Source organism: Falco rusticolus, chromosome 5 (assembly GCF_015220075.1).
Source record: "Falco rusticolus isolate bFalRus1 chromosome 5, bFalRus1.pri, whole genome shotgun sequence".
NCBI classification, from domain to species: domain Eukaryota; kingdom Metazoa; phylum Chordata; class Aves; order Falconiformes; family Falconidae; genus Falco; species Falco rusticolus.
The window spans coordinates 532,095-555,296 of NC_051191.1; the positions used below are offsets into that span (position 1 = coordinate 532,095).

General features: G+C 40.9%; 2 protein-coding genes and 1 long non-coding RNA gene across 11 annotated transcripts in view; 2 read left to right on the forward strand and 1 right to left on the reverse strand.

Moving 5' to 3' along the window:
• The window catches only part of SLC26A4 (solute carrier family 26 member 4), a 27,698-nt gene extending 13,254 nt beyond the window's left edge, over window positions 1-14,444 (forward strand). For 2 of the 3 annotated variants that reach the window (XM_037388753.1, XM_037388755.1), the window contains 10 exons: window positions 360-437; window positions 640-735; window positions 2,194-2,300; window positions 3,706-3,775; window positions 4,111-4,203; window positions 4,303-4,398; window positions 6,183-6,413; window positions 7,854-7,908; window positions 8,230-8,375; window positions 9,507-14,444. In XM_037388753.1, coding sequence (XP_037244650.1) covers window positions 360-437; window positions 640-735; window positions 2,194-2,300; window positions 3,706-3,775; window positions 4,111-4,203; window positions 4,303-4,398; window positions 6,183-6,413; window positions 7,854-7,908; window positions 8,230-8,375; window positions 9,507-9,659 — 1,125 coding nt within the window. In that variant the 3' untranslated portion in view covers window positions 9,660-14,444. The remainder of the gene's footprint in view (window positions 1-359; window positions 438-639; window positions 736-2,193; window positions 2,301-3,705; window positions 3,776-4,110; window positions 4,204-4,302; window positions 4,399-6,182; window positions 6,414-7,853; window positions 7,909-8,229; window positions 8,376-9,506) is intronic. The other variant, XM_037388754.1, reaches the window with a different exon arrangement.
• On the reverse strand, window positions 5,332-15,383 carry LOC119148507. Of its 2 annotated transcripts, XR_005104410.1 has the most exons (4): window positions 15,159-15,383; window positions 14,763-14,812; window positions 8,206-8,320; window positions 5,332-6,088 (listed from the first exon to the last, which is right to left on the reverse strand). It is a non-coding gene; the product is annotated as an uncharacterized LOC119148507 (long non-coding RNA). The 2 variants fall into 2 exon arrangements; XR_005104409.1 differs by lacking the exon at window positions 15,159-15,383 and having other exon boundaries at window positions 14,763-15,147.
• Window positions 15,384-15,492: 109 nt separating this feature from the next.
• On the forward strand, window positions 15,493-22,883 carry CBLL1 (Cbl proto-oncogene like 1). Of its 6 annotated transcripts, none has more exons than XM_037388761.1 (6): window positions 15,493-15,743; window positions 18,410-18,577; window positions 18,933-19,033; window positions 19,279-19,362; window positions 20,154-20,227; window positions 20,778-22,883. In XM_037388761.1, the coding sequence occupies exons 1-6, from the start codon at window positions 15,731-15,733 to the stop codon at window positions 21,817-21,819; spliced, it is 1,482 nt and encodes a 493-aa protein (XP_037244658.1). In that variant the 5' UTR covers window positions 15,493-15,730; the 3' UTR covers window positions 21,820-22,883. The 6 variants fall into 6 exon arrangements, with proteins under 6 accessions (XP_037244658.1, XP_037244659.1, XP_037244654.1 ...); XM_037388762.1 differs by having other exon boundaries at window positions 18,936-19,033; XM_037388757.1 differs by lacking the exon at window positions 15,493-15,743 and adding an exon at window positions 16,157-16,612.
• The last annotated feature ends 319 nt before the right edge of the window (window positions 22,884-23,202 follow it).

Consider the following 23,202-nt stretch of genomic DNA (forward strand, 5'->3'; position numbering starts at 1 on the left):
TTTACAGTACTACAGCTTTGCATTTTTTAACAGTGGAGAACTATGGGTAATCCAGCAGCCCCTTTTCTGGCTGGCACCCAGACTGCTCCTTTCATCTGTCTATGCAATGTAACCCCTCCAAGAGCTACTACCTTGAGTGCGGTTGTTTACACTACCTGCTTAATTGAATTCCCTCTGTGTTAGCTGAAGTGTATAATGATTGCCTAGGTACACCTAAACACAATGGCATTTTGGCAGGTCTTCTTGTTCCTAAAGAAACGTAATGTGCAACTACTTGTACATTTTTCTCTGTAATGCTAGAAACGTAAGATAGAGTCTTAGTAAGTTCATTTCCTATAAACACTCTATGTCCTTCGCAGGTTGCTGGTATAATCTCAGCTGGGATTGTTTTGATTTCCATTGTTGCCCTGGGGAAATTGCTAGAGCCCTTACAAAAGGTACGGTACTTGTCCTCTGCAGCATAGCCACCAGCACTGATCAGATTCAAAGGCTCAAGTTTGATGAGCAGGATTAATAGCCCTGTTTAAACATGGTGACCGCTACCAGAAGAGGCTCTGGTTTATTGTCTATAATGTTGAGCACTGTCTTAGTATGTATCTTTGCTTCTAAATAACATTTTTTCATCATTTTTCTTCACAGTCTGTGTTGGCAGCTGTAGTCATAGCTAACTTGAAAGGGATGTTCATGCAAGTGTTTGATGTTCCCCGTCTGTGGAGACAGAATAGAGTGGATGCTGTAAGTAACCTAATTTTTTCTTTTCTCCTGAATGTTTTTGTCTGGTTTCTTTTTGCCTTTTAATGCCATCCAAGTTTCTCTTCAGTACCAGATAAATAGAATTTTGTAGAGTTAACATCAGAAAACTTTCATGTGCATCCTCAAAATGCAAGTGCCTTGAGGTCAGTTAAAAATTCCCCATTTTAGAGTTTTACATAGTTTTCTACTTATCTGCATTATTTCCTATACCCTACAGTAAGAGCGCCAGTTGGGGTATTCCTGTGCAGCGATGACTCCTCCATAGCAGTTAGCATAGCTTACAGCAATCTTGTTTTGAGATGGCTTGACAATCAGAATAAAGATGGCCTGTTGTCACCTTTACCATTCAGTTTTTGTCTTTCGTACGATTTAAATGGGTCAGAAAAAACTGACCTTTTCTTAATTCATGCACATATATTTCTGTTGTGACCAAATTAGCATCCCATTTGCCTGAATAATCTCAGGTAGTCCTCAGAAAATATTTTTTCTTGTAGCAAGACTAATCCAAGCTAGAATGTGGATCAATTCGGCATGCAAGGGGATATATGAACAGGCTTTTCTTATGAACCACTATAGCCATATCTCAGGGTACTTGCTCACATCTCCCACTGTATTGTCTGTGGAGCAGACCTTCAATGTGGCTGTTAGGGCAGGAAAAGATTGCATAGAAAGTATTTTCTCCATGCAATCCTTACTATGCTTAGATTTTACAGTCTGTGTCATTGGGCAGTACCCGCCTTGGGTAGATCTGAAATTTTTTAGTCAACCATTTACTAGTTTTCTTTATAAAAGATCCCACTGCCTTCAGTGAGAAGTGCAGGTACTCAGCTCCTTGAAAGAGTGGGTCTGCTGGGTGTTCTGCCTGGGCAGTGACGTAAGCAGGAACTGAGGAGCCCACTTCAACTGTTCTGCCTGAGTATTCAGTGGAGATTTTAGAGAATGCCATCAACCTGCTAATATGAAATACTTCCCTTTGCAACAGTTCTGATTCTTAGATATCACTGAGGACCCCCTTCCCTCTCTATATGTCTGCAGGTGGGGCACCATACAGTATTTTACATCTTGGGAAAAGAAACACTTTTCAATTTCTAAAGAAAGATTAACAAAGACTGCCACCATCAGAAAGAAGAAAATGCAATGGTTAACTGCATCTCCTTTAATTTCACCAAAGGAACTAGATCCCTGAAAAATGTTATGTTAAAAAAATAAAAAGCTTATTTCCTAAAAAACTAACTATGCCTAATAAGATAGTGATGGATAGGAGCATCTTGGAGGAAGAGGAAGACTTTTGTATGGGGTCAGCTAATTGCCAGTGTGCTGTGATCGTCTCCAAAGTTAAATCCATCTGCTGCTCCTATTGCCTGGTCTAGTGATTCTTTAGAATGGCCAGGAGTTATATATTTTGATTATGAGACTTTACATTTGTTATTTCCTCTCCAGATGATCTGGGTTTTTACATGTGTGGCATCCATCATTCTGGGACTTGATTTGGGATTACTTGCTGGCCTTTTGTTTGGATTGCTGACAGTTGTGCTGAGAGTTCAATTGTAAGTAACACAGAATAAGAAATAATTGTTAGTGTTATACCATGAAAAATATATATCCTGAATATATACCAATATATACCATGAAAAATAATATCCTGAAAAGCAACATGATTTGTGGCAGAAAATCTGCTTGGGTTTACAAAAATTTTTACATGGAAAAAATTTATTCTTTAGAACAGAACACTGTGTGCAATCATTAAAAAAAAAAAAGAAGATGCATATTTATTCTATTTCATGTTGGGTACTCTGGTGTTACTTAGCCAAATGTTATTATTATACACATAGCTGAGTTCTGGAATTTGTGTACACACATAGCTGAGTTCTGGAAAGGGATTCAGATCAAATATAAAAAGATGTATGAAAGGCTTCTGTAATTAATTGATCATTACAGTAACTCTTAACATGTAATACTACTACAGGATGTTGCACATGCCAATAACCTTTTTACTTATTGCTTATACAAGAGTGATTATATGCCTGTGAAAGAAGAGGAAGAGAAAACATAAGAATAAGACAAAATTTTGTACTTGTGGCTCATGTTTTGCTGCTCAAAGAATATATGGTAGTGGAATGGTAAGAAAAGGTGGCTTTGCAGAATCTCATTTGGCCATCTTGCTACCTTTCATTGATCTTTTCTCTGAAAATACAACATAACTCCTTTCCTTCAGCCTGGAGTCCAGAGAGTATGGTTACTAGCAATACCAAAGGATAGTTGCGCTCTCAGCAAATGCATAAAAGTAAAGCCATGCAAAAGTTGTTACAGAATAGTAGATTATAAAAAATAGAATTTGAAGAGCCTCAAAAAACATTCCCAAATTCAACTTAAGATACGTGAAATCAAAATATAAAAGGGAGGTGAGGCTTTATAAACTTCAAAACAATCTGCTTCAACTGTTAAAAATATATCTGGAGACTGCAAAATATTTTGGTATTTTTATTGACTGAAATAAAAATTAATAGGGTTAGACAAAAAGTTTTAAGTAATCTGAAAAGAATATAAATGTATTGTTTCAGTTGATTTGAAATGGAAGTAGTGATCAGGTTTTTTTCAGTCAAAAAAATGTTTTTTCATTTAAACCAAACTAATCTGCTTTTAAAACTTTTCTCTGGTTTGGGAAACAAACAGAACAAGTTATTCATTCAGCTCTACTTAAAAACGGTGCAGCAAGTAGGCTGAGACCAAAGTACCTTGTCTTTAAAAAGGACAATTCACTACAAATCAGAAAAAGACCCTTGCACAGTGACACAAAACAGGTACAACACTTTTGCAATGAGGCTATTTAGTTTGGCAGAAGAGAGGAGACTACGAGAGTCTATGACAGTTTGCATGCAGTAATCCCTTCAATTCTGTGAATGCCTCAGTATGATGTTTACCTTCACTGTCTTCTCTTTTTGTTTCCGTTAGTCCTTCATGGGGTGGCTTTGGAAACATTCCTGGCACAGACATCTACAAGAAGGTCAAGGACTACAAAAATGTAAGTCATAGCCTCTTCAGTCTACAAGCCAGTATAAGACGAAGTTGTGCCTCACATACTGTGGACAACTTGAATTTGGAAGTAGAGTGCTTGGAGATAACAAGTTTCAGCATTAAATTCTTCATCTTGATCCAGATGGCTGGTCCATATTGCATGCTGGGGCTGTAAGCTTCTAAAAACTGAATCGCCTCAATTATCAGCAAAGATACACCATTTTGTGTGAATTAGATACATAGCTGAACTGTTGAAGCAATTAAACCGCTTCTTATTAGCCCAAATATGGTTGTTGCTGCTTAAACTTATATTCTTATTAAACTTATGTTCTTTGGCAACAGGTTATAGAACCAGAAGGTGTGAAGATACTGAAATTTTCAAGTCCAATATTTTATGCTAATATCGATGGACTGAAAAGCAGCCTCAAATCCACAGTAAGTGATTTATGATGGTTTTGGATGCTTCTTAACTGTCTCTGAGATTTCAGAATTATATCTAGGCAAAGTTAAATAATTTGGATCCTTTTCCTATAGGTAGGATTTGATGCAGTCAAGGTATATAATAAAAGACTCAAAGCACTGAGGAAGATACAAAAGCTAATCAAGAAGGGGAAATTAAAAGCTACTAAGGTAAACCATTTTTTTCCTTTCTATTCTTTCTCAAAGGATTAGTTAGAGTGTATTACTTTAGCCTTAATTATGAGTTCCTTTGTACTTACCTTTAAAATAAAGATGGAAAATTGTTACTGCTATGGTAGGAAGTCTGGGACCTGCAGGAGACTTAGCAGAGCAGTACACCTATTGCCAAAGACCCCACAGATCCAGGATGCTGTGACAGCCTAGGGCTAACAAGAGTGGAAGCAAGAGATTCCCTGATCTTAGCTCTGCCCCTCACCACCTCACATTGTCTCTGTGCAGCAGAAGTGCTGGCTCTTTCATGTGTACATGCTCCTATCATCCAGCTTCCTATGCACAGGTGAGATATATCAGTTGGCTGGTAGATACAGCCTTCCACATGCTCTTTAAAGAAAGCAGCATGTTCCTCTAAGTATGGAATATACATTTCAATAATTAAATGCTTACAGGAGTGGACAGGCAACACATCAAATCTCCAGAGTTGGAAGATAGACAACGGTTTTTCTGTTGTCATCGCCCTCAATGCAGGATGCAGTATTTCCTGTATATATTACAATTTATGATGCAGTTAAATGCTCAGTTATGTGACATTTCAGCTTTTGACCTAGTCATTTTACCATGTTATTATATATAGTAAATCTGAATCAAAGCTGAAAATACTGGTCTTAAATATCTCCTAGAATTAAAGCTATTGAGGGAGGGAGTAGCTCCAAGGTATTTATTTTCCTGGATAATGGCCTTTTTGCAGGAAGAAGCTCTTTTAACAAATAAAAAAAAGGAAAAGAAATACACTGTACAGAGGAGGAAATTATGTGCTCTGTCTTGTTTTTGTTTAAATTCTTGCATGCAGTATTGTCACCTGATACTAAAGGGACAGACATGTTCTTTTAGGGATCCTTACAGAATGATGATGGCACTAAATTGTAGTTACAGTTAAAGCTTTATTTTTCTTAATATGATTTTATGAGTAGTATAGGATAGAACTTATGATTGGAATGGCACAGGATTTCTACAAACAGAATTAATGCAGTACAATTTATAAGCAGCATAATACAGAATTTATAATACAACTTAACTTACAGTTTCTAATCACCTAGACCCTAATTTAGGGTTTCAAATCACTTAGACCCTCTGCAATTCAGGTGAGAACTTAATACATCATTTGATGCATCAATGTAATGAGCATAATGTAGACTCAAAAATTTTATAAAAGAAGATGAGTCCCTCACCCAGTCCTCATATGAAACAGACACCAGTGGAGGTGCCACAGTCTCACTCTCCAGCAATAGTTCCAGTCCAATTTCCCCACTTAGGACTTGTAACTGCTTGATTTTGTGGACAGTGCTCTGTGCACTGGTACACTTCCCTGTTCTGTGATCGGGTCATCAACAACACCTGGTTGGCTAGGTGCCTGGGATCTTCAAGGCCAGCAGGGGAGTGAGTAATCAGCCTGATGCCCAGGAATCTTGAGGCTGGTAGGGAAGGGAAGAAGAAATCTGTTTGGTTTGTGTACTTGGTTCACAGGAACTTCAAGACCTAATAATGAGGGGAAAGGAAATGAATACGTGACCTGCTTGGTCAGAGAGAATGGCTGCTTGCCTTAAAATGGCATTAATTATGCCAACTACATTACCAGGGGGTGGGAGCAGAGGGTACTGGTCACAAGTTTCCATCTTGTTCATTCCTGAAACAGACGGTATCACAGGGAAGTATTTTTTGTAACTTGAGAACTTTCTCCATGATTATTTAATTTATTCCATATATTATTTGCACATTAGAATGGCATCATCAGTGAGCCTGGTATTAGTAATGAAGCTTTTGAGACTGATGAGGAACCTGAAGACAACCAAGATCTTCAAGTTCCCACCAAAGAAGTAGAGATCCAGGTGGACTGGAATTCAGAACTCCCAGTCAAAGTAAACATCCCCAAGGTGCCCATCCACAGTCTCATTCTTGATTTTGGAGCAGTAACCTTCTTGGATATTGTAGCTGTGAGATCAATAAAAACGGTAAGGGCATTTTTTTCTGGTGTTCCGTGAAAATGAAACTAGTCAGTAGTATGTAAATCAAGAGATATTAACTGAAGTTAATTTCTGAGTTTTTAAAAGTCTGGTGTTGAAAAATACCTTCAAAACTTCTACAGCAAGAGGTAGAATATTGGTGTTTGTGTATTTTAGGTGTGGGAAAATGCATTAAAAGAACAATATGAAGGATGCATAGTCAAGTACTCTAAAATTAGAACTGCAAAATGTGGTCCCCTTGTATGCATATGTTCTGAAATATTTTAGTTATGTATTTTCTTTCCACATGCCTCCTGCTTTAATCTGGGTACAGGATGATGCTCACTCAACACAGAGGTAGTAAAAATTTCATCTTACCATCACTTTTCAGTCTTTAGCCACAATGTTTATTTATTCATTCCATATTATTTAAATTGTGAAGGAAGGAAGAATGATTAATTTCTTTTATAGGGTTTCCCGTGGCTAAAGTCAGAGCACTTTTTCAACATTCATTCATCTTCAAACATCACACTATGTAATAAGGAGATAATATTCCTAGTTTAGGGAGAGGGAAATGAGGTAAAGAGATTAAGCCCAGTATTTCCATTGCTTTTTGGTGCCCAGTCACAGGTGTGCAGGACCAGATTCTTCAGTCCTTTTTGATACTTCATATGTTTGCTACTTTCACTAACTTCATTTTGCAGCTGGGACTGCTTAGCCTATCTATAAACCAGATCTTAGATTACCAAGACTCTAGTTTATCAATGAGCAGAAGGGGATGGAATTAGCAATCACCTCTGAAAATACTATTCTAAGAGACTTGCCTGCCACCAGGAAGTCGGGTAGACTCCAGTCTCCCACCTTTTAACTAACTGAAATAAAGAATGCTGTGTGCCTTGCTTCAGCCTCCTGACTAGTTTTGATTCAGGTCCAGCTTCTGAGACAAGAGATACGGGGTCCACAGACATAACTTTTTCCATATGTAGCTTTTTCCATCCAAGAACAGGTCCATCTGGTGCACTGCATGAAGCAAAAACCTGTAAAAAATTTGCATGTGCCAATGAAAGATTGTATCATATCACACATTCATGGAGGGAAATAAAGCTTGCTCAGGCCCATGTGGTTCTCAGGTTGTTTGTGTTATGAGAAGGGAATGAGAACCTTAATAGGCAGCAATGTATGTACGTGTAAAATTGAGAGTTCTACATACACAGTCAAAGATAGGCCGCTTCAGCAACAACTGGATCTTTAAGAACAGCCAAGTATAGGAGTTCCTTTTTTATGATGAATAAACAAAACATAAGAGTTTGGAATGAAGATAATCAGAAACAAATGAAGCATGTGTGTGTGCGCCTATACATTACATACATAGACTTATGTACATATATGTATTTTCTCCTTACAGACTTTATTTATTTATGTCCTTGTTGCAAACTTTTATTTTTTTAGATAATTAGAGAGTTTGAAAGAATTGATGTGAGAGTATACTTTGCTTCATATCAAGGTAAACATTTGAATATTTCTACTATCACTCATGTAAAGAATACAACAAAGACAAGCAGGGATGAGAAAGGATATCTAGATGTGTCTGTGGGAGCATTTGCTCTAATAAAAATGTGAATTAGCATACTGATAAACACGGTGGGCTGCGGTGGGACACAAGAAATGGTGGGGTTTAAAGGAAATACGGCAAGTAAAAGTCAAGCAAATGTATGACTGATTGATCTGGCTGTACATTTGACTTCTGATAGTTACAACCATGTATTTTGACATTTATTTCTTAAATTCAAATTGCATTAACCTGTTATGACTTTCTTTTATTCAGACAGCCTTATATCTCAACTGGAACGGAGTGCCTTCTTTGATGATACTGTCAGAAAAGACATATTCTTCTTGACTGTCCATGATGCTGTGCTCTACATAAGGAATCAAATGACCTACAGTGACAACCAGGATCCCATATTTGAGAAGGTAAGAATATCCAGTAGTACATTTCCCTCCCTTCTATCATCTAGCATACGTTCTTGGAATTTCCATTACAGCATAGCATGTTCGAAAAGTAGACATAGATCTGTAGTACAAAAAAGTGCAGTCTAGTAAACTGGACAATTTCTGTGGTACGAGTATTTTGCTAGATCAAAGGAAGGGTCTGTTGACCCCAGGGTCTTGTTAGTGGAAAGAACTCAAGAAACAGGACATATGGAGAACACTTCATCCTAAGACACATTTTCTAGTTTCTAACAACTGGCAGTTTAAAAATTTCTTCAGCTGGATGTTGCATTTGGACCATTATGTTTAATTATTACAGGAGGTTTTTTTGATGTCTGCCATACTCCTTTTGGAAACCCTTTACATGTTCTAGCTTGACATTATCCTGTGGAGATGGGTTCTGTAATTTGAAACGTGTTATATGACAGATATTTCGTGTTTGTTTTAAGCCTGTTCAATTTCTGGATTGTTAGCTGCAACAAATAATCATTCCCTGCTCCCTTTCCCAACACCATTAATAATTTCATATACTTCTGATCAAAGCTGAGGAGTCCCATTCTACTTGGTGTGTGTATGGAAGCTGTTCCATGCCAGTGTTCATTCCTGCTGCCCTTTTCTGTGCATTTCCTAATTATATTCTGTGTTTCTGTGGGCCTCCATTAGGAAAATGGCCTTATAATGTTCTCCTGTCTTTTCATAACAATTCCTTCCCTAGCAATCACTATTACAGTATTACAAATAAATAGTAATTAAAATTAATATTACTAATAAATAAGACAGGACCCTTATTTTTTGGTAATTTTTGCATACTACTGTCTTATAGTAGAGATTAACATTTTGCCAAAGCTATACAGCAGTTCAGAGATAGATTCTGCTTTTATTATTTTTACAAAGCTGTAACTAGTCATATGAGGAGAGGCAGGACCAAAAGCTTTTCAACATTTAAGTACCTCTCAGTTGAACTAAATCAACAGCTTTGTCACGGAATGGTAAACAACAGACTCTTGTAAGTTGTGGAAGTTATCTTAAGGTGCTTCAGAGTAATAAATCAAGTTCAGTGATATGGACAATGCATACATAACTCATGATGTTTCTTAATTTCTTTCTGTCAAGATTTCCCTCATGCAGGAGTCTAAAGAACCCATAGAATTCACAGAAACAAGCCGGCCTGATGATGAACTCGATGTTCAGGAAGAGGTATGCACTTTAGAACCGAATGTGTCTGTTACTTACAGAATACTGCTGGCTTTACTCCTTTGCCTGTAGCACTGAGCCATGCTGTGAGAGTATGGGGGATGAACTGAGCCCTCAACAGTTTCCTTCTCCATAAATAAATTCCATCCTGGGTACCTGAATGTCAGTGCTTAATGGAGGAGGTCAAATTTTTCTTGAGAGGTAGCAGATTGTATGTGCAGAAGCATCTCCTCTGTTGCTTTAGGACTACTTTTGCCTTACACAGGCTTATAAATGGATCTAAACATGAGCTAGGTGCCTAAAAGATGACTTTGTAAGGCTTGAGGCACCCAAGCCCAAAATTATGGTCAACCTTCCCCCTTCGTTCCTCATTGTAACACAGCAGACACCTTCTTGCACAATGTGAACATTTTACAGGAAGCTGCAGCAAAGCTGTGTACTGGACATAACTAAATGCAACAACACAAGTCCATTAAAGCAATACCGTGGTATTTTGTAGTTACAGAACACTGCCAGAAAACAAAGTAGCATTTGCCGCTAAAATAACCGTGCAGCACACAAGCCACTTACTCAGAAAACAAGAGATTGGGCTAAATACCCTTTTATAATCTGAGACAGATTAAACTAGTGATGCATCAATGCCTTGGAAGCATTACAACATTCCATGTAGGTAAAGGCATGATTACTATCTATCCCTCCTATCATGCTGCTGTGGTACTAGTCAGAACTCCATTCCTAATTCCCGATCTAAAATGGGGTAGCACCCTGTGCTTGGCCTCTCTGCTCCACCAGCAGCAGGAATGCTGTGATCCTTCTCTGTGTCATGCTCTAGCTAAATGCCGCAGCAAGGTTGCTGTGCCTCTGGGATGTAGAGGTTCCTGAAGGGAAGTTGGTAAGAGGAGGCTGTGGCTGCGTAGAGGTTCTCATCATCACCCTGCATTGTAGTATCTACCGTAGCACGAAGTCCTGTAGGAAAAGGTAAGGTCAGCTCGGAAGGCAGATTGGTGAGAGGAGAAAGCGAGACTGTAAGCAAAAGCCTCTCAAACTTCATCAGGGCTTGGTCAGTAGATTGTGATACTTGGTACTCCTGATTCACCTATCCATTTTGGATTGGTATGAAAACTGCAAGAGGCCCAAATATTATTCTTTATCGCTAATAAGGGGAGAAGCACTTTTGACTCCCCTGAAAGTCATAGTGCAGAAAGGCATGATTAAAAAAGCTAGAGACACTATGATTCTGTAACAGAAGCATTTGGGAAAGGCAGGCCAAAAAGACTTGAATTCTGATTTCTATTCACAGGATTGCTTAGATATTTATATTGGTCATTAAATAAGAAAAGAAGCCAAAACTACCAATCCAAGGTCAAAGAGTGTTCTGGGAGGTTTCTGTCCCCCACCTTTATAGCCTCATTTTGAAGGTGAGAGCTAGAAACCTTCCAACCTGCAGCTTCCCGACTGAATTGTCCGATGCAGACACACATCAGAGGGCAGCTGCCTCAGAACACTTACTTTCTCTGTACTTTCACTGAGGCCGTGTTGAACTTGGCAGGTTTTAGTTAACACATACACAAACATTTTGTTTTGCCAAGCAATGTGTACTCAAAATTAACCATGGCATGTTTCTCTCCACTGTCTGAAAACCATTCCATTAGGCTATGCGCAGACTTGCTTCATGAAGACGAACTGCTGGTACTGTCCTGCCTGTGAACTCACAGCAACATTTACGCACCAGTACTATATAAGCATTTTCTGCAATGAAGCCAATCTTTGCACTTGAAGAAAACCCTGATTGTTTGTCTGAATGATACAGATCTCTAGAAATTTCCAAATTTTAGCTAACGTTATCCCAGAAATACTCTGCACCTTGATTCAGCAAGCATTTTCCAATATGACATGTTGATTAAAAAATTCAGAAGACTCCTACTGAAGATGTACTCAGTTTTGGGACTAGTCAGGCAGAAGGTGCGTTACACTTTTATCAGCATGTACAGGATGAAAAGCTGCTTTGTGGTCTGTCCAGGAGAGTCAAAGGGATCAAAATCTTTGGATGGCAAGCCTTTTATCCTGTATTTGTACAATGCCTAGCAAGAGGGCTGGAGTTCTAGCTGGCCAAGGCTTTGCAATTCTAGAACATTAGTGTGAGCAAACGTGCTGAGAAGTCTTGAAAAATGTATCATGATCACTTTTTCCAAGCAATTCCTTAAACTGCTGCAGGTTGTTAGGTAACTGAAACAGGTGATGGGTGAAAGTCACATGAACAGAAAATGGCACCGAACTACTGTAAAACTTTTAATAGGGCAAGTTTCAGTAGAAAAGACCCTTGGATAGGGGTTCATTAGTTCTGCATTAATCTCATTGTAGCAAATCATGCACTACTATCAATGATCGTCCCTGAAAGGAAGTATACACAGAAGATTATGTTGGCTAGGTTATGTATCTTTCATCAAGAGGCAGACCATGACATAAATTACATTAAGGAAAACTTTAGTCCCCAAGTACTCAGTGGAATTTGTAGAACTGGCTGCTACTGAGTGCAAGTAAAGTCGTCAGAATGTGACCTAATATAGACGTTTGTGGTTTTTTTTTTTTTAAATGGAATATAGAATTTTATTTAGTTTAATGAATGGTTATATTTTTATATAGCATATTTTTCCTTTTAATATTCTACATCAGACTGCTGCTGTTCTTTTACATTTGAAAGTCCATAATGCACAAGTGCAATAATTTACAGAAGATAAACGATTTGACCTGCAAAACTTTAATCCTTACTTTAGGACTATATAAAATAGATATGCAGGAAATCAATGTTCTTTCTTTTCACAAAGAAATATGTTTTGATGGAAAAAAGACTGCTATCTTAAATTTTTTAGCACTATATTATTTTTTTTAAGGGAAAAAGCCTTGCATGGTGAGGGAACAGATAATAATAAGAGTGTTAAGAAATGTCCAGGTATAAAAACCCTTTAAATTTCACAATGTGGGCTAATTAGCTTCAGTATGTTCACATATTTAAGTATCCTTATTTGATTACATCAGATAAATTTTCCTGTGTCACACTACACAGAGATTTTTGCTGCAAGTAGTGTTAGCAGAAAATCTCAGGTGAAAAGCTCAGCACTAAGTAATTTTTTCTGTCTTAAGGACCTGAGTGAACTCCATCAAAATCAGTGAAAAAAATCCTATAAACTTTACTCAGTTGGACAGTATCTTACACAGTAGGTAACAGCACCGGACTGGCATCTTTATTCTCTAATTAAGACAAAAACTTCAGTCAGTGAAGTTTCTTATTTCAAATGCAATACAGGCTTGAACCTAGATGATACCGATGTTCCAGTCCAAGCCAGCAAAAATTCAGGCTTGTATTTAGAAGCAGACATATGTCATTTGTATGTCAGATTGGCATCTCCAGAAGCTGAGGTGTGTGTTTAAGAGGCAAATCGGACTGATCTGCACCTCCTCAGATGCAAGTATTAATTTCTATTTACACTAATGCTTAGGCTCAGGCTGTGATTTGACAATTCACGTTTTTAGCGCTACCTGTCCTCATTCACCTGTTCGCCAGCCTAATGCAGGAGGGTGGCACTTCTGTCCACAGTACTGAGCACAACCTTCCCCTCCGTCCATGGCCCCCACCTACATTAACCTTTCATTAACGTGGCCAGTGCACAAGGCTGGTGACAGAAGGACAAGGCCAGTAAGTGTTTCTCAGAAGGTGTATTCCTTTTCTAAAGTGGATGTATATTTTATGTAAAAAGTAAATGTAAAATATTATACCTGGGACTGGCAAGTGAGCTTTCAGTTAATTTTTGCATAGAACACATACTATGGAAAAGACGGTATAAAATATAGCAGTGGATTTATTTTTTTCCTCAAGGGAACATCTGCACTGTGAAGTTTGAGTATAGACTCTTGCTTGCCCAAGATGTGGGCTTACATTATTTTTTGAATCTTCTCCAGTTCTTGTCCATACAGGTATTTAGAAAAAGCAATTGAATATTCAACAGTCTTCCACTTTCCTTTCCAAATATGACATTTCAGCTGGAATTCATTGTGATAAAATAGGATGCGATGGACTTATTCTTTATTTGTAGCCTGCATAATTCTTCTAGGCATGGCTGTATTTGTTCTTAATTTAACTGGCACAAAATAGCCAGCCTTTTCTGAAACACAGCTTTTCACACAAAGCCTACAGTTAGACAGAACGGTAAGCAGTAACATGCAGAAGGCATTCAAATACCTTTCTCAGTGGGTCAGGGAGTATATGCTTCTTCACTTTCTATCTGTGTATCCATCAAAATGAAGGATACCAAAATAATTGATTTTGCAATTAAGCTAAAATTCTCTAGTTTTGTACTAATTCAAACATCCATAAGTAATGCAACTAGATGTGCTTATCTTTTTCCAGTAGAATGAAGAAGTGGTATTTTTGTATGCATTTTGAGTATTACTATTCTGTCTTTGCATGTCAGGTATTAAATTTGGAGATGTATTTTAAGTTTTTTTACCCTTTTAAAAAGCTGTATTTTAAAAGTAATTGTATCCATTAACTAGAAAATAAAGTTGTGCACACTGAAAACATGCTCCATGCATCTGCACGTTTGGGTTTTTTTTAAACTCTCCTCTTTGTGAATTACTATTGGGAAAATAAAGCATATTATGGAGGGATCAGCATCACGCTTTCCTTGGGTCTGCCTTTTGAGGAACAAGACTTTAGTAGGGCTTGTGTGACAGGACAAGGGGCAACAGGTTTAAACTAAGAGAGGGTAGATTTGGTTTAGATATTAGGAATGAATTCTTTCCTGTGAGGGAGGTGAGCCCCTGGCACAGGCTGCCCAGAGCAGCTGTGGCTGCCCCATCCCTGGCAGTGTTCCAGGCCAGGCTGGATGGGGCTTGGAGCAACCTGGTCTGGTGGCAGGTGTCCCTGCCCATGGCAGGGGGGGTGGACTAAGATAAGCTTTAACATCCCTTCCAACCCGAACCATGCTATGAAAAGGGAAAACCTGTTCTCGCTGCATTGTGGAGATAAGACAAGAAACATTAGGCTTAAAAGGTAGCTTTTAAATATTAAGGCTATAAAGATACTGAGAAGCATTGCCTGTAGGGACACAAGATCCCAACCCTGGAGACTTTCAGTGAGACGTCACCAACCTGAAGTGTATGGAGCAGATACCCTACCTTAGGGGTGTGGAAGGACGGCTTGAGGCTACTGTCTTCTCCCCTATAACCTACGATTTAATTGTATTTACGTTGTTTAGTGCTACAGAAGCACTCTATACAGACAGTATCCCACCTAATTAGATAGGATTTACAGAACGCAAAGTTGATGCGAACTACACTAAGCGGTCTCGCGAGGCAAAGCGCTGCTGCTGCGAGGCTTTCGGGCCCGCCGGCGGCTCACGGCTCCAAGTCACCGGCGTTTCTCACGCCCGAACTGCCGGGAACCGGCCGTTCCCATGGCACATCCCCGGGCTGCCCGGCGCGGGTTCCGGCCGTCCCGCTCCCACGGAGGCCCGCCGGCAGGGCGGCACGGCTCCGGAACAAAGACACCCCACCCCCCATTTTTAACTGTACCCTTCGCAGGAAGCCATGGGGTTGCGCCCCCGGTTCCAGCTCCCTCTCCCCGCGGCGGCTCCCAGGCGTTCCCACGGGCGACACCGCCCGGGCCACAGCGCGCCCCAACTCCGCCCCGGCGGCTGCCAGCGCTTCCCGGCCTGCAAGCCTGACCAGCGCGCACACATCTACGCGCCGCCGGGCGCCCCCGCTGCTCCCGCCTAGCCCCGCCGCCACGTCCGGCGCGCCCCGGCTCCCGCCGCTGGCCGCAGCGCGCAGGCGCGGCGCTACACCCGCAGGGGGCGGCGGTCCCCCAGCCCCATCCCGGCAGGCACTGCGGCCTCGCCGCGCCTTCCACTCCGGCCTCGCCGCAGAGCCGGGCGGACTGGGGTCCCGCTGCGGCGCGGCGCTATTCGGCCCAGCGCCCCCAGGCCCCACCATGCCCTCCCCGTCCTGCGGCCACGCGGGGCCAGCAAGCGCTGCACCACAACGGCTTCTCCCCTGCGGACTTTTTCACGCCCCTCCCGCCCGTCTGCCGGTCGCTTCCGCTTCCGGCCGCGCCCTTCCGCTCCCACAGTGCCCCGCGCCGAATCATGGACCACAATGGTGAGGAGGGGAGAGGCCGGGAGACGCGTTTATACCCGTCCCCGCCTGGGCCCGCTCCGCGCTACCGGGCGGGGGAAAGCCGCACGCGAGGCCGCCGGGTGCGGGGCGGCGCCAGGGTAGCGGTAGGATGCGGCCCGGCGCCCGGTAACGCCGGCGGGGCCCGGGTTCGCCGCGGTTCCCCGCGGCCCGCGCGGCGGGGCCTGGTCCCTTCCCCTCATCGCCGGGCTCGCCGTCCCCCGCCCCCACCCCCGGCACGGCCGCGCCCGGCCCGAGGGGCCGCTCTGCGGTGGCGCCCCCGTTGCCGTCCCGGGGCGGCTGGCGGGGCGCGGGGAGCTGACGCAGCGTCAGGCGCGGCCGCTGCCGGTGGCGGCTGCGCGCTGCCGGGCGGGCCGGCGTGCGGGGGCCCGCGGGCCCGCGGCAGGTGGATGCGGCCTGCGGCGCTTCGGAGGCGGCGACGAGGCGCTGCTCGCCCGCCGCGTTTCCTGACATGGGCGCTGAAGATGGGTTTTCTGGTTCCGTGGTTGTGTTTCGGAGAGGAAACTTTCTCATGTGCTTAAATCTGGTTTTGCAGCGGCGAGAGCTTCGCTGGCTAGCGTGCTAGCGTGGCCTCGTGAATAGACGCGTGAGCGTGGGGGTTTTGCTAGGTTTTTTGTTTGGTTGATTGGTTTTCTTTCTTTTAGCAAGGACCGCATGATAAATTTGTATGTATAAGTATATATTTGTATGCATTTGTGTAAGTACCTGAACTGTATGAATCTAAAAAACCCTGAAATGCAAAAATAAAAATTAAGAAATGTTGATGAAGGTGACAGTTCAGGAGGATGCATCACCTCTAATCGAAACTTCCTGAAGTAGTCTTAACAATTTTGGTATGTTTTTCAAATTTTTTCTGGACTTAATCCTGCTAGGTATGCTTGCACAGGCTAGAATCAATTATCGTTCCACAACATGTGAATTATTAATAAGCTTGCTAGTTTGGATTAGATGTGCAGCTAACTCACATAAATATTCCTGGCTTGCAAAGGTACATGGAAGAAAAGCGTCAGAATGTAATTGTTTCCTGTTGGCAGTTCAATGGGTTAAATAATACACAGGGTTGGGGTTTTTTAAATTTGTTTTCATTATCCCTATTTGCAAATAGATTGAGATCCTGCAGGATTTTTTCTGGTCTATAATGTTGCATTTTTGTGTGTTCTGGTAGAAAACAGAATTTCCCAACAGGAAGAAAATTAGCGTTGGCTCTGATGTAGTCCAGCAGTTTCTGGGGAAGCCTGGTGTCATAGCTGTATGCTTGCTGGGTCACCTGTTTAGCCATCAGGACAGCTTAAAAGCAACAAATGAACAAAATTAAAGCAAGCTTTATTGGGTTTTGCCTTTTTCCACGTTGTCTTTTTGAGTGAAATATTTCAACGACAGTGCTAAGAGAAATAAATAAATTTGATCTGTCAGAGGAAATTGAAAGCCTTTGATTTTGAGGTAAAGTGGCTGTTGGGACACAGTCCTGTTTTGAAACTGTTCCTGGCTTTGGTGGTAGCTGCCGAATAACTTAGAGCAGTGCTGTTTTGGTTTTTTTTTTTCCCCCTCCTCCTACTTGTTGTGTTGCGTTGGGTGGTTATAGGGTCTGAAGGACAGTAGTTTGTGAACCATTGTGCGGTTACACTAATAGGGCCCTAACTTCAGTGTCCACATGCTGCCGTGCTGTAATCCTTCAGGGCCTCAGCAGTCATTCCAGGGCTGCAGTACCGTACTGAGTGGAATGGCAGGGCTCACACTGTTAACAGCTTGTGGTGTGCCCATTCGAGGCTGAGCATGTCTTGCTTTGAAACACCTGTCAGAATGGAATTTTCCATTATGATGAAAGCGAGCTAAGTAAATTCATGAAGGACATAACTTCATTTATGCATGAATGAGATGCTACGCAACAATTTAAGGTAGACTCATTAGAAGTTGAGGGAGTTGTGCCCACTTCATTGGTGTTGCTTGTTGCAATATTCCCTCTAGATTATCTCTTGGAGCCTGTGTCTAACACATGTGTCAGGCTATTTCTTGCTTCCTTTGTCCTGGTGCTTGGATTTAAATCTGGTTAAAGAGAATTCTGTACATAGTGAGGAACAATAATTTTCAATTTAGAGAGGATACTACTACATAATCTTAAGTACTGATGTCTTTGTGATATGTTATGCTAAACTTCTAAGTGATATGCCAAGATGCTGAGTTAATAGTTATATATAAAGTATACTTATATATAGTTTCCTTCCAACTTTAATGAACAATTTACATAAATTGTAGAAATTGCCTTTTCTCATAAGAAATTGTATGTTGTCAAGGTTGTACAAAGAATTGACTCTTCATTACTATTCACACTATGAGAGGAGCTGTAAAATTCATGGTTTTTTCTGTTGTGCAGAAATGACAGACTAGCTTTTAAAAACAGCTTTATTTTTAGTACTAGATTTCCTAAAATCACAGTTGTTCCCAATACAGTATTGTGACTTGACCTTTACAAGAAATTGTGTGGGAAGATACTTATTTCCTAGTGATTAAACTTTGATATGTTGTATGAAGCTTTAAAAATTACTTTTCTTAAAACTTCTGTTAATATTTAGCCTCTTTAGAAACTATTAGATAACTGAAAAATTACATACACTTTTTGTTTTCTTTCATAGACAATGATTTGCAAGGAACAAATAGTTCAGGATCATTGGGTGGTCTTGATGTTCGTAGAAGAATCCCTATAAAGCTGATCTCAAAACAGGCCAATAAAACCAAACCTGCACCTCGAACTGCAAGAACTATGAACAGAATGCCTTCAAAGACACAAGTTGGTGATGAAGGTAAATTAATAAAAATACTAGCCCTGTAGTGGGGAAGTATATTATTCTGCAGCATTGTTCAAGACTTTATTCAGTCTTGGAGACTTAGAGTCCAAGGTTCTGTCTTAAGTGCAAAACAAGTTTCAAATTTCAGGGTACTGCTACACTATGAGCATTAAATGATGCATGTTCCCGAAACAGACTGTTTACTGTTTTGACTGTACCTTTCTGTAGACTGAGCCAAGCAGATTGGAAGCGCTGTGGCATTTCTTGATGACTTCAGTACAGAGTGACACATGCTCTTAATAGCAGCCGGTGTCAATTAGGAAAGCGTTGTGGTTGGCTTGTGTCTTTCTTCTCATTCTGCTTTCCACAGAAGAATTTGAATATAACAAAGAGGAGCGATACGAGTGCAAAGGAGGTGAAATGTTTGGCAATCAAAGGAGGTTCCCTGGACCCATCTTTTGGGACTATAAGGTAAAGTCATGGGTGGGAAGTTGTGAATCATACCAAGCTGTAGGTAGTCCTGGTAGATACCTGCTTAAATAAAAGTGCTTCTGTTGTTTTTGACTGACTGAAAATACATCTGCTTTTTCACGTTTGTGGTGTTCTTGCTTCCTGCTCAGCTAAATCAGAAATAATGGCTGTGTTGGTGATAATCAAAATAAGAAGCTTTAGTAATGTGTGGTTTTGTTCTCCCACCCCTTTCTCTATCCTATCAGATAAACTTGCTGGGGGAAAAGGACGATACACCGGTCCATTTCTGTGATAAGTGTGGATTGCCCATCAAAATGTATGGACGTATGGTGAGTGAAATTACCAGTGGAAGATGCGGCCATGGTTCATCCCCATTAGGTAAAACTAGGTTTTACGATGTGTCTGAGGCCTCTAGAGGTTACTGATTTCAGCAGGCCTCTGAATATACAGTAGAAGAATACCAGGATGGAACCAGGGGCCTTCATTGTTGAAGTGTTTTTGTTCTGTCTGTCTGATCTCACTTTACTCCCCAATTTAATAAAGTAAGATTGAAAACTTTAAACAAAAAAGCAAACACTGTCACCAATGAAAAACCTGCAAGTTCAGTGGGTTTTGACCTTATACCACTTAGCTTTAAAAATAAGCTCTTTATATCAATTGAAGACTTGCAGCGAAGTTTGAAAACATTGTTCACTTGTATGTCCCTTTAAAATTAGTGTAACAAAATCCCTGAGATTAATCTATACTTTCAAGTGTGATGTAACAGACTTCAGGATCTGACTTAATGACAGTTAATGCTTTTAAAACTTTCATTCCTTGCCAGCAAGACAAGTGTAGTAAGATTGCGTATGCAGCTTCTGTGAATATTCAGTGTTTGTATTATTGCAAGACTTAAACTTTTGCCAACACTTTAAAAACCCTAACAAACCTACCCCAGAAAACCCCAAACTCAACGCAGACTGTTTTAGAAAGCGTCTATGTAAAGACGCTAAGTACTGCTATGCCTGTTTACCTCATAGGTAACTTAGTTTTATTACGTGCTGGAGGGAAGAACTGTGTTTTGCAAAGTTCCATAGATATTTATATACAGTGTCTTAAGAGAGCCATTTTTTGTCTCTAGATACCTTGCAAGCATGTTTTCTGCTATGACTGTGCTATACTACATGAGAAGAAGGGAGACAAGATGTGTCCGGGGTAAGTTATCTCAAGATTTGTTGTTAAAGGAAATGTAGGAAAATAACTTAAATATCTTATTTCAGATACTGTGTTAACATGGTTCTTTCTTGTGCACATTTAGCAGAGGCAGTAGAGTACTCTTTACTACACAACTTGATTATAGTTTTGTATCCCATATTTTGGGATTGTGAGAGATCAGTGTTTGCTGTTTTAAGTATTTGAGTAGATAACGTGTAACTACTCTCATTTTGAAAAGGAATGAACGGCAGTTTAATTTACTTAGAGTGACTCTTGGTAAGTCTTAATGCACAGAAGGAATTTGAGAGTGATGCTATTTATGAATTTCAACCTCATGAAATTTTTATGTTCTTTCATAGTTGTGTTTGGAGACTTAAAAACTAGATAAACTTCAGAATTAATGAATTGTTTCTTTCATTGCTACAGCAGGGGAAAATGCATCAGTTCTAATTTGGGTAACTATGGTAAACTGGTTGGCTTTTAAAATAAAAAAGCATTGCAGATAGAGTTCTCTGTGATGACAATAAACAAATATTTTCTTCTGATTTAGCTGTAACGAACCCGTGCAGCGAATTGAGCAGTGTGTACGAGGGTCTCTCTTCATGTGTAGCATTGTTCAAGGCTGCAAGAGAACTTACCTGTCACAGAGGGACTTACAAGCTCACATCAACCACCGTCATATGAGAGCTGGAAAGCCTGTTACTCGTCCTCCAATCGAACCTGTACATCCTCCTATTGCCCCACCGCCTGCAGAAATTCCTGAGCGTTTCATAATGCCACCTGAGAAACATCATATGAGCCACATTCCGCCAAAGCAGCACATCATGATGCCACCACCTCCTTTACAGCACGTGCCACATGAGCATTATAACCAGCCACATGAAGACATTCGTGCGCCTCCTGCTGAGATGTCAATGGCTCCACCACCACCTCGCCCGGTCAGTCAGGACACCTTCCGCATCTCAACAAGAAAACACAGCAACTTAATAACCGTCCCTATTCAGGATGATTCGAATTCAGGTGCTCGAGAACCACCTCCACCAGCCCCTGCACCTGCTCATCATCATCCTGAATATCAGGGTCAACCAGTGGTATCGCACCCTCATCATATTATGCCTCCACAGCAACACTATGCACCCCCACCCCCACCACCTCCACCAATAAGCCATCCGCTGCAGCATCCTCCCCAGGCAGCAGGTACTCCTCACATGGTATATAGCCAAGCGCCTCCACCACCAATGACCTCTGCTCCTCCTCCAATAACCCCACCACCTGGACATATAATTGCCCAGATGCCACCATATATGAATCATCCTCCTCCAGGACCTCCCCCTCCGCAGCACGGAGGCCCACCCGTAAATGTAAATGCACCCCCTCCCCATCACTATAATCCTAACTCTTTGCCACAGTTCAGTGAAGATCAAGGAACTCTTAGTCCCCCTTTCACACAGCCGGGGGGAATGAGTCCAGGGATATGGCCAGCTCCAAGGGGGCCACCGCCACCTCCAAGGATGCAAGGGCCTCCTGCTCAGGCCCCACTTCCTGGACCACACCACCCTGATCAAGCCAGATACAGACCCTATTACCAATGATACAAGCAATTATATGAATAGAGAGTGCTATGAAGAGGATAAAACTATATACAGCAGCCTTCTGATTAATTGTTTGGGGGTTATTTTGTGGTGGTTTTTTTTTAAATACTGTCATTTTGACTGTAAGACATTTGGGGGTTTGACTCTTAAATGATTTTTAAGCCTCGGCTGTAGGGCTCTGACTTCAAATACTCTGTAGTGCTAAAGTAAGTGGCTTAGTAGACCACAGTTGCATTTTAACAGAACTTCTGTCTCTAGTGTGGCTAAATTGTCCTGAGATGAACAGTTGTAATGTTATTTCCTGGAGAAAATGAACATGTGTTGTACCATTCTGAATATTGTTTTTGTTAAATCCGGTGTTTAGTTTCACTTGTGATACATTTTTGTTAACCTGTGTACAATAATTAAATTGAAATATGGTTGTAAAAGTGGTGGGGCTCTATGTGAAGTTAACACAGACGTAGTTCCGGGACACTTACTTCGGCACTAATACTTTCCAAATGGGCAGCGTTGTGAAATCTTAAGGGAGCTTTAATCTACTAACAGTTACCATAAGAAATTCAGGCTATGGTGAATTCACGGCACTCGAAATCAGATATGCAGAATACTGCTTTTCAGCTTTTTCTTTTCTTTTTTTTTTCTTTATGTGGCAAGATAAATTTATCAGAAGTAGAGCTTTGGGCCTGACATGAAACCTTGTAATGTATTGTGGAGTTTGGGGGGGGGGGGGGGGTTGGTTCATTTTTGCAATTGGGTTTTGGGGTTTTTCTGGTTTGTTCTAAAGCTAGTTTTGATTGGGAAGATCCTGTTTACATGTATACTACTCACTGGAGTTGAATTCAAACTATTGTGTTTTCCTATGGCTGTGTTTGCTTGGAAGTGGCTGTGAATTGGCTTGCCATGTCTGTGAGGAGCAGATTATTTTAGGTAGGGAATCGGTGTTTGCCTCTTGTCACTTTTTTATAATATGTACAGTAGGAAAACTTCCCATTTGAATAACCTGAAAGAAGTGGTCTGAAATCTCGTGTGTAGATACAAAGAAATAAAAAGCTACGCATCCTTCATCTGTTTGGATTTTGTGATACAGATTTAATTGAATAGACAATAGTTAGGTGTTTTGTTTTGCTTTTTTCAAAAAATAGCAATATAAACAGACCCTCAGGTCTGTTTTGGCCTCAAGTTTATGCTTTACATACTTAAAGAGAGAAATACAAATACAAAATGAGAATGTTTTTAGTGCAGCTGTTAGCAGAACAGGACAACAAGAAGACTACTGTCTGCTGTTTGGAGTGTTTATCTCTGCATTTCTAACTGTTGTTGGTGCTGATCCTTTGTTTTTTTCAGAATGCCACGTTTCTAGCAGTGGCACTTTTAGATGAAGAA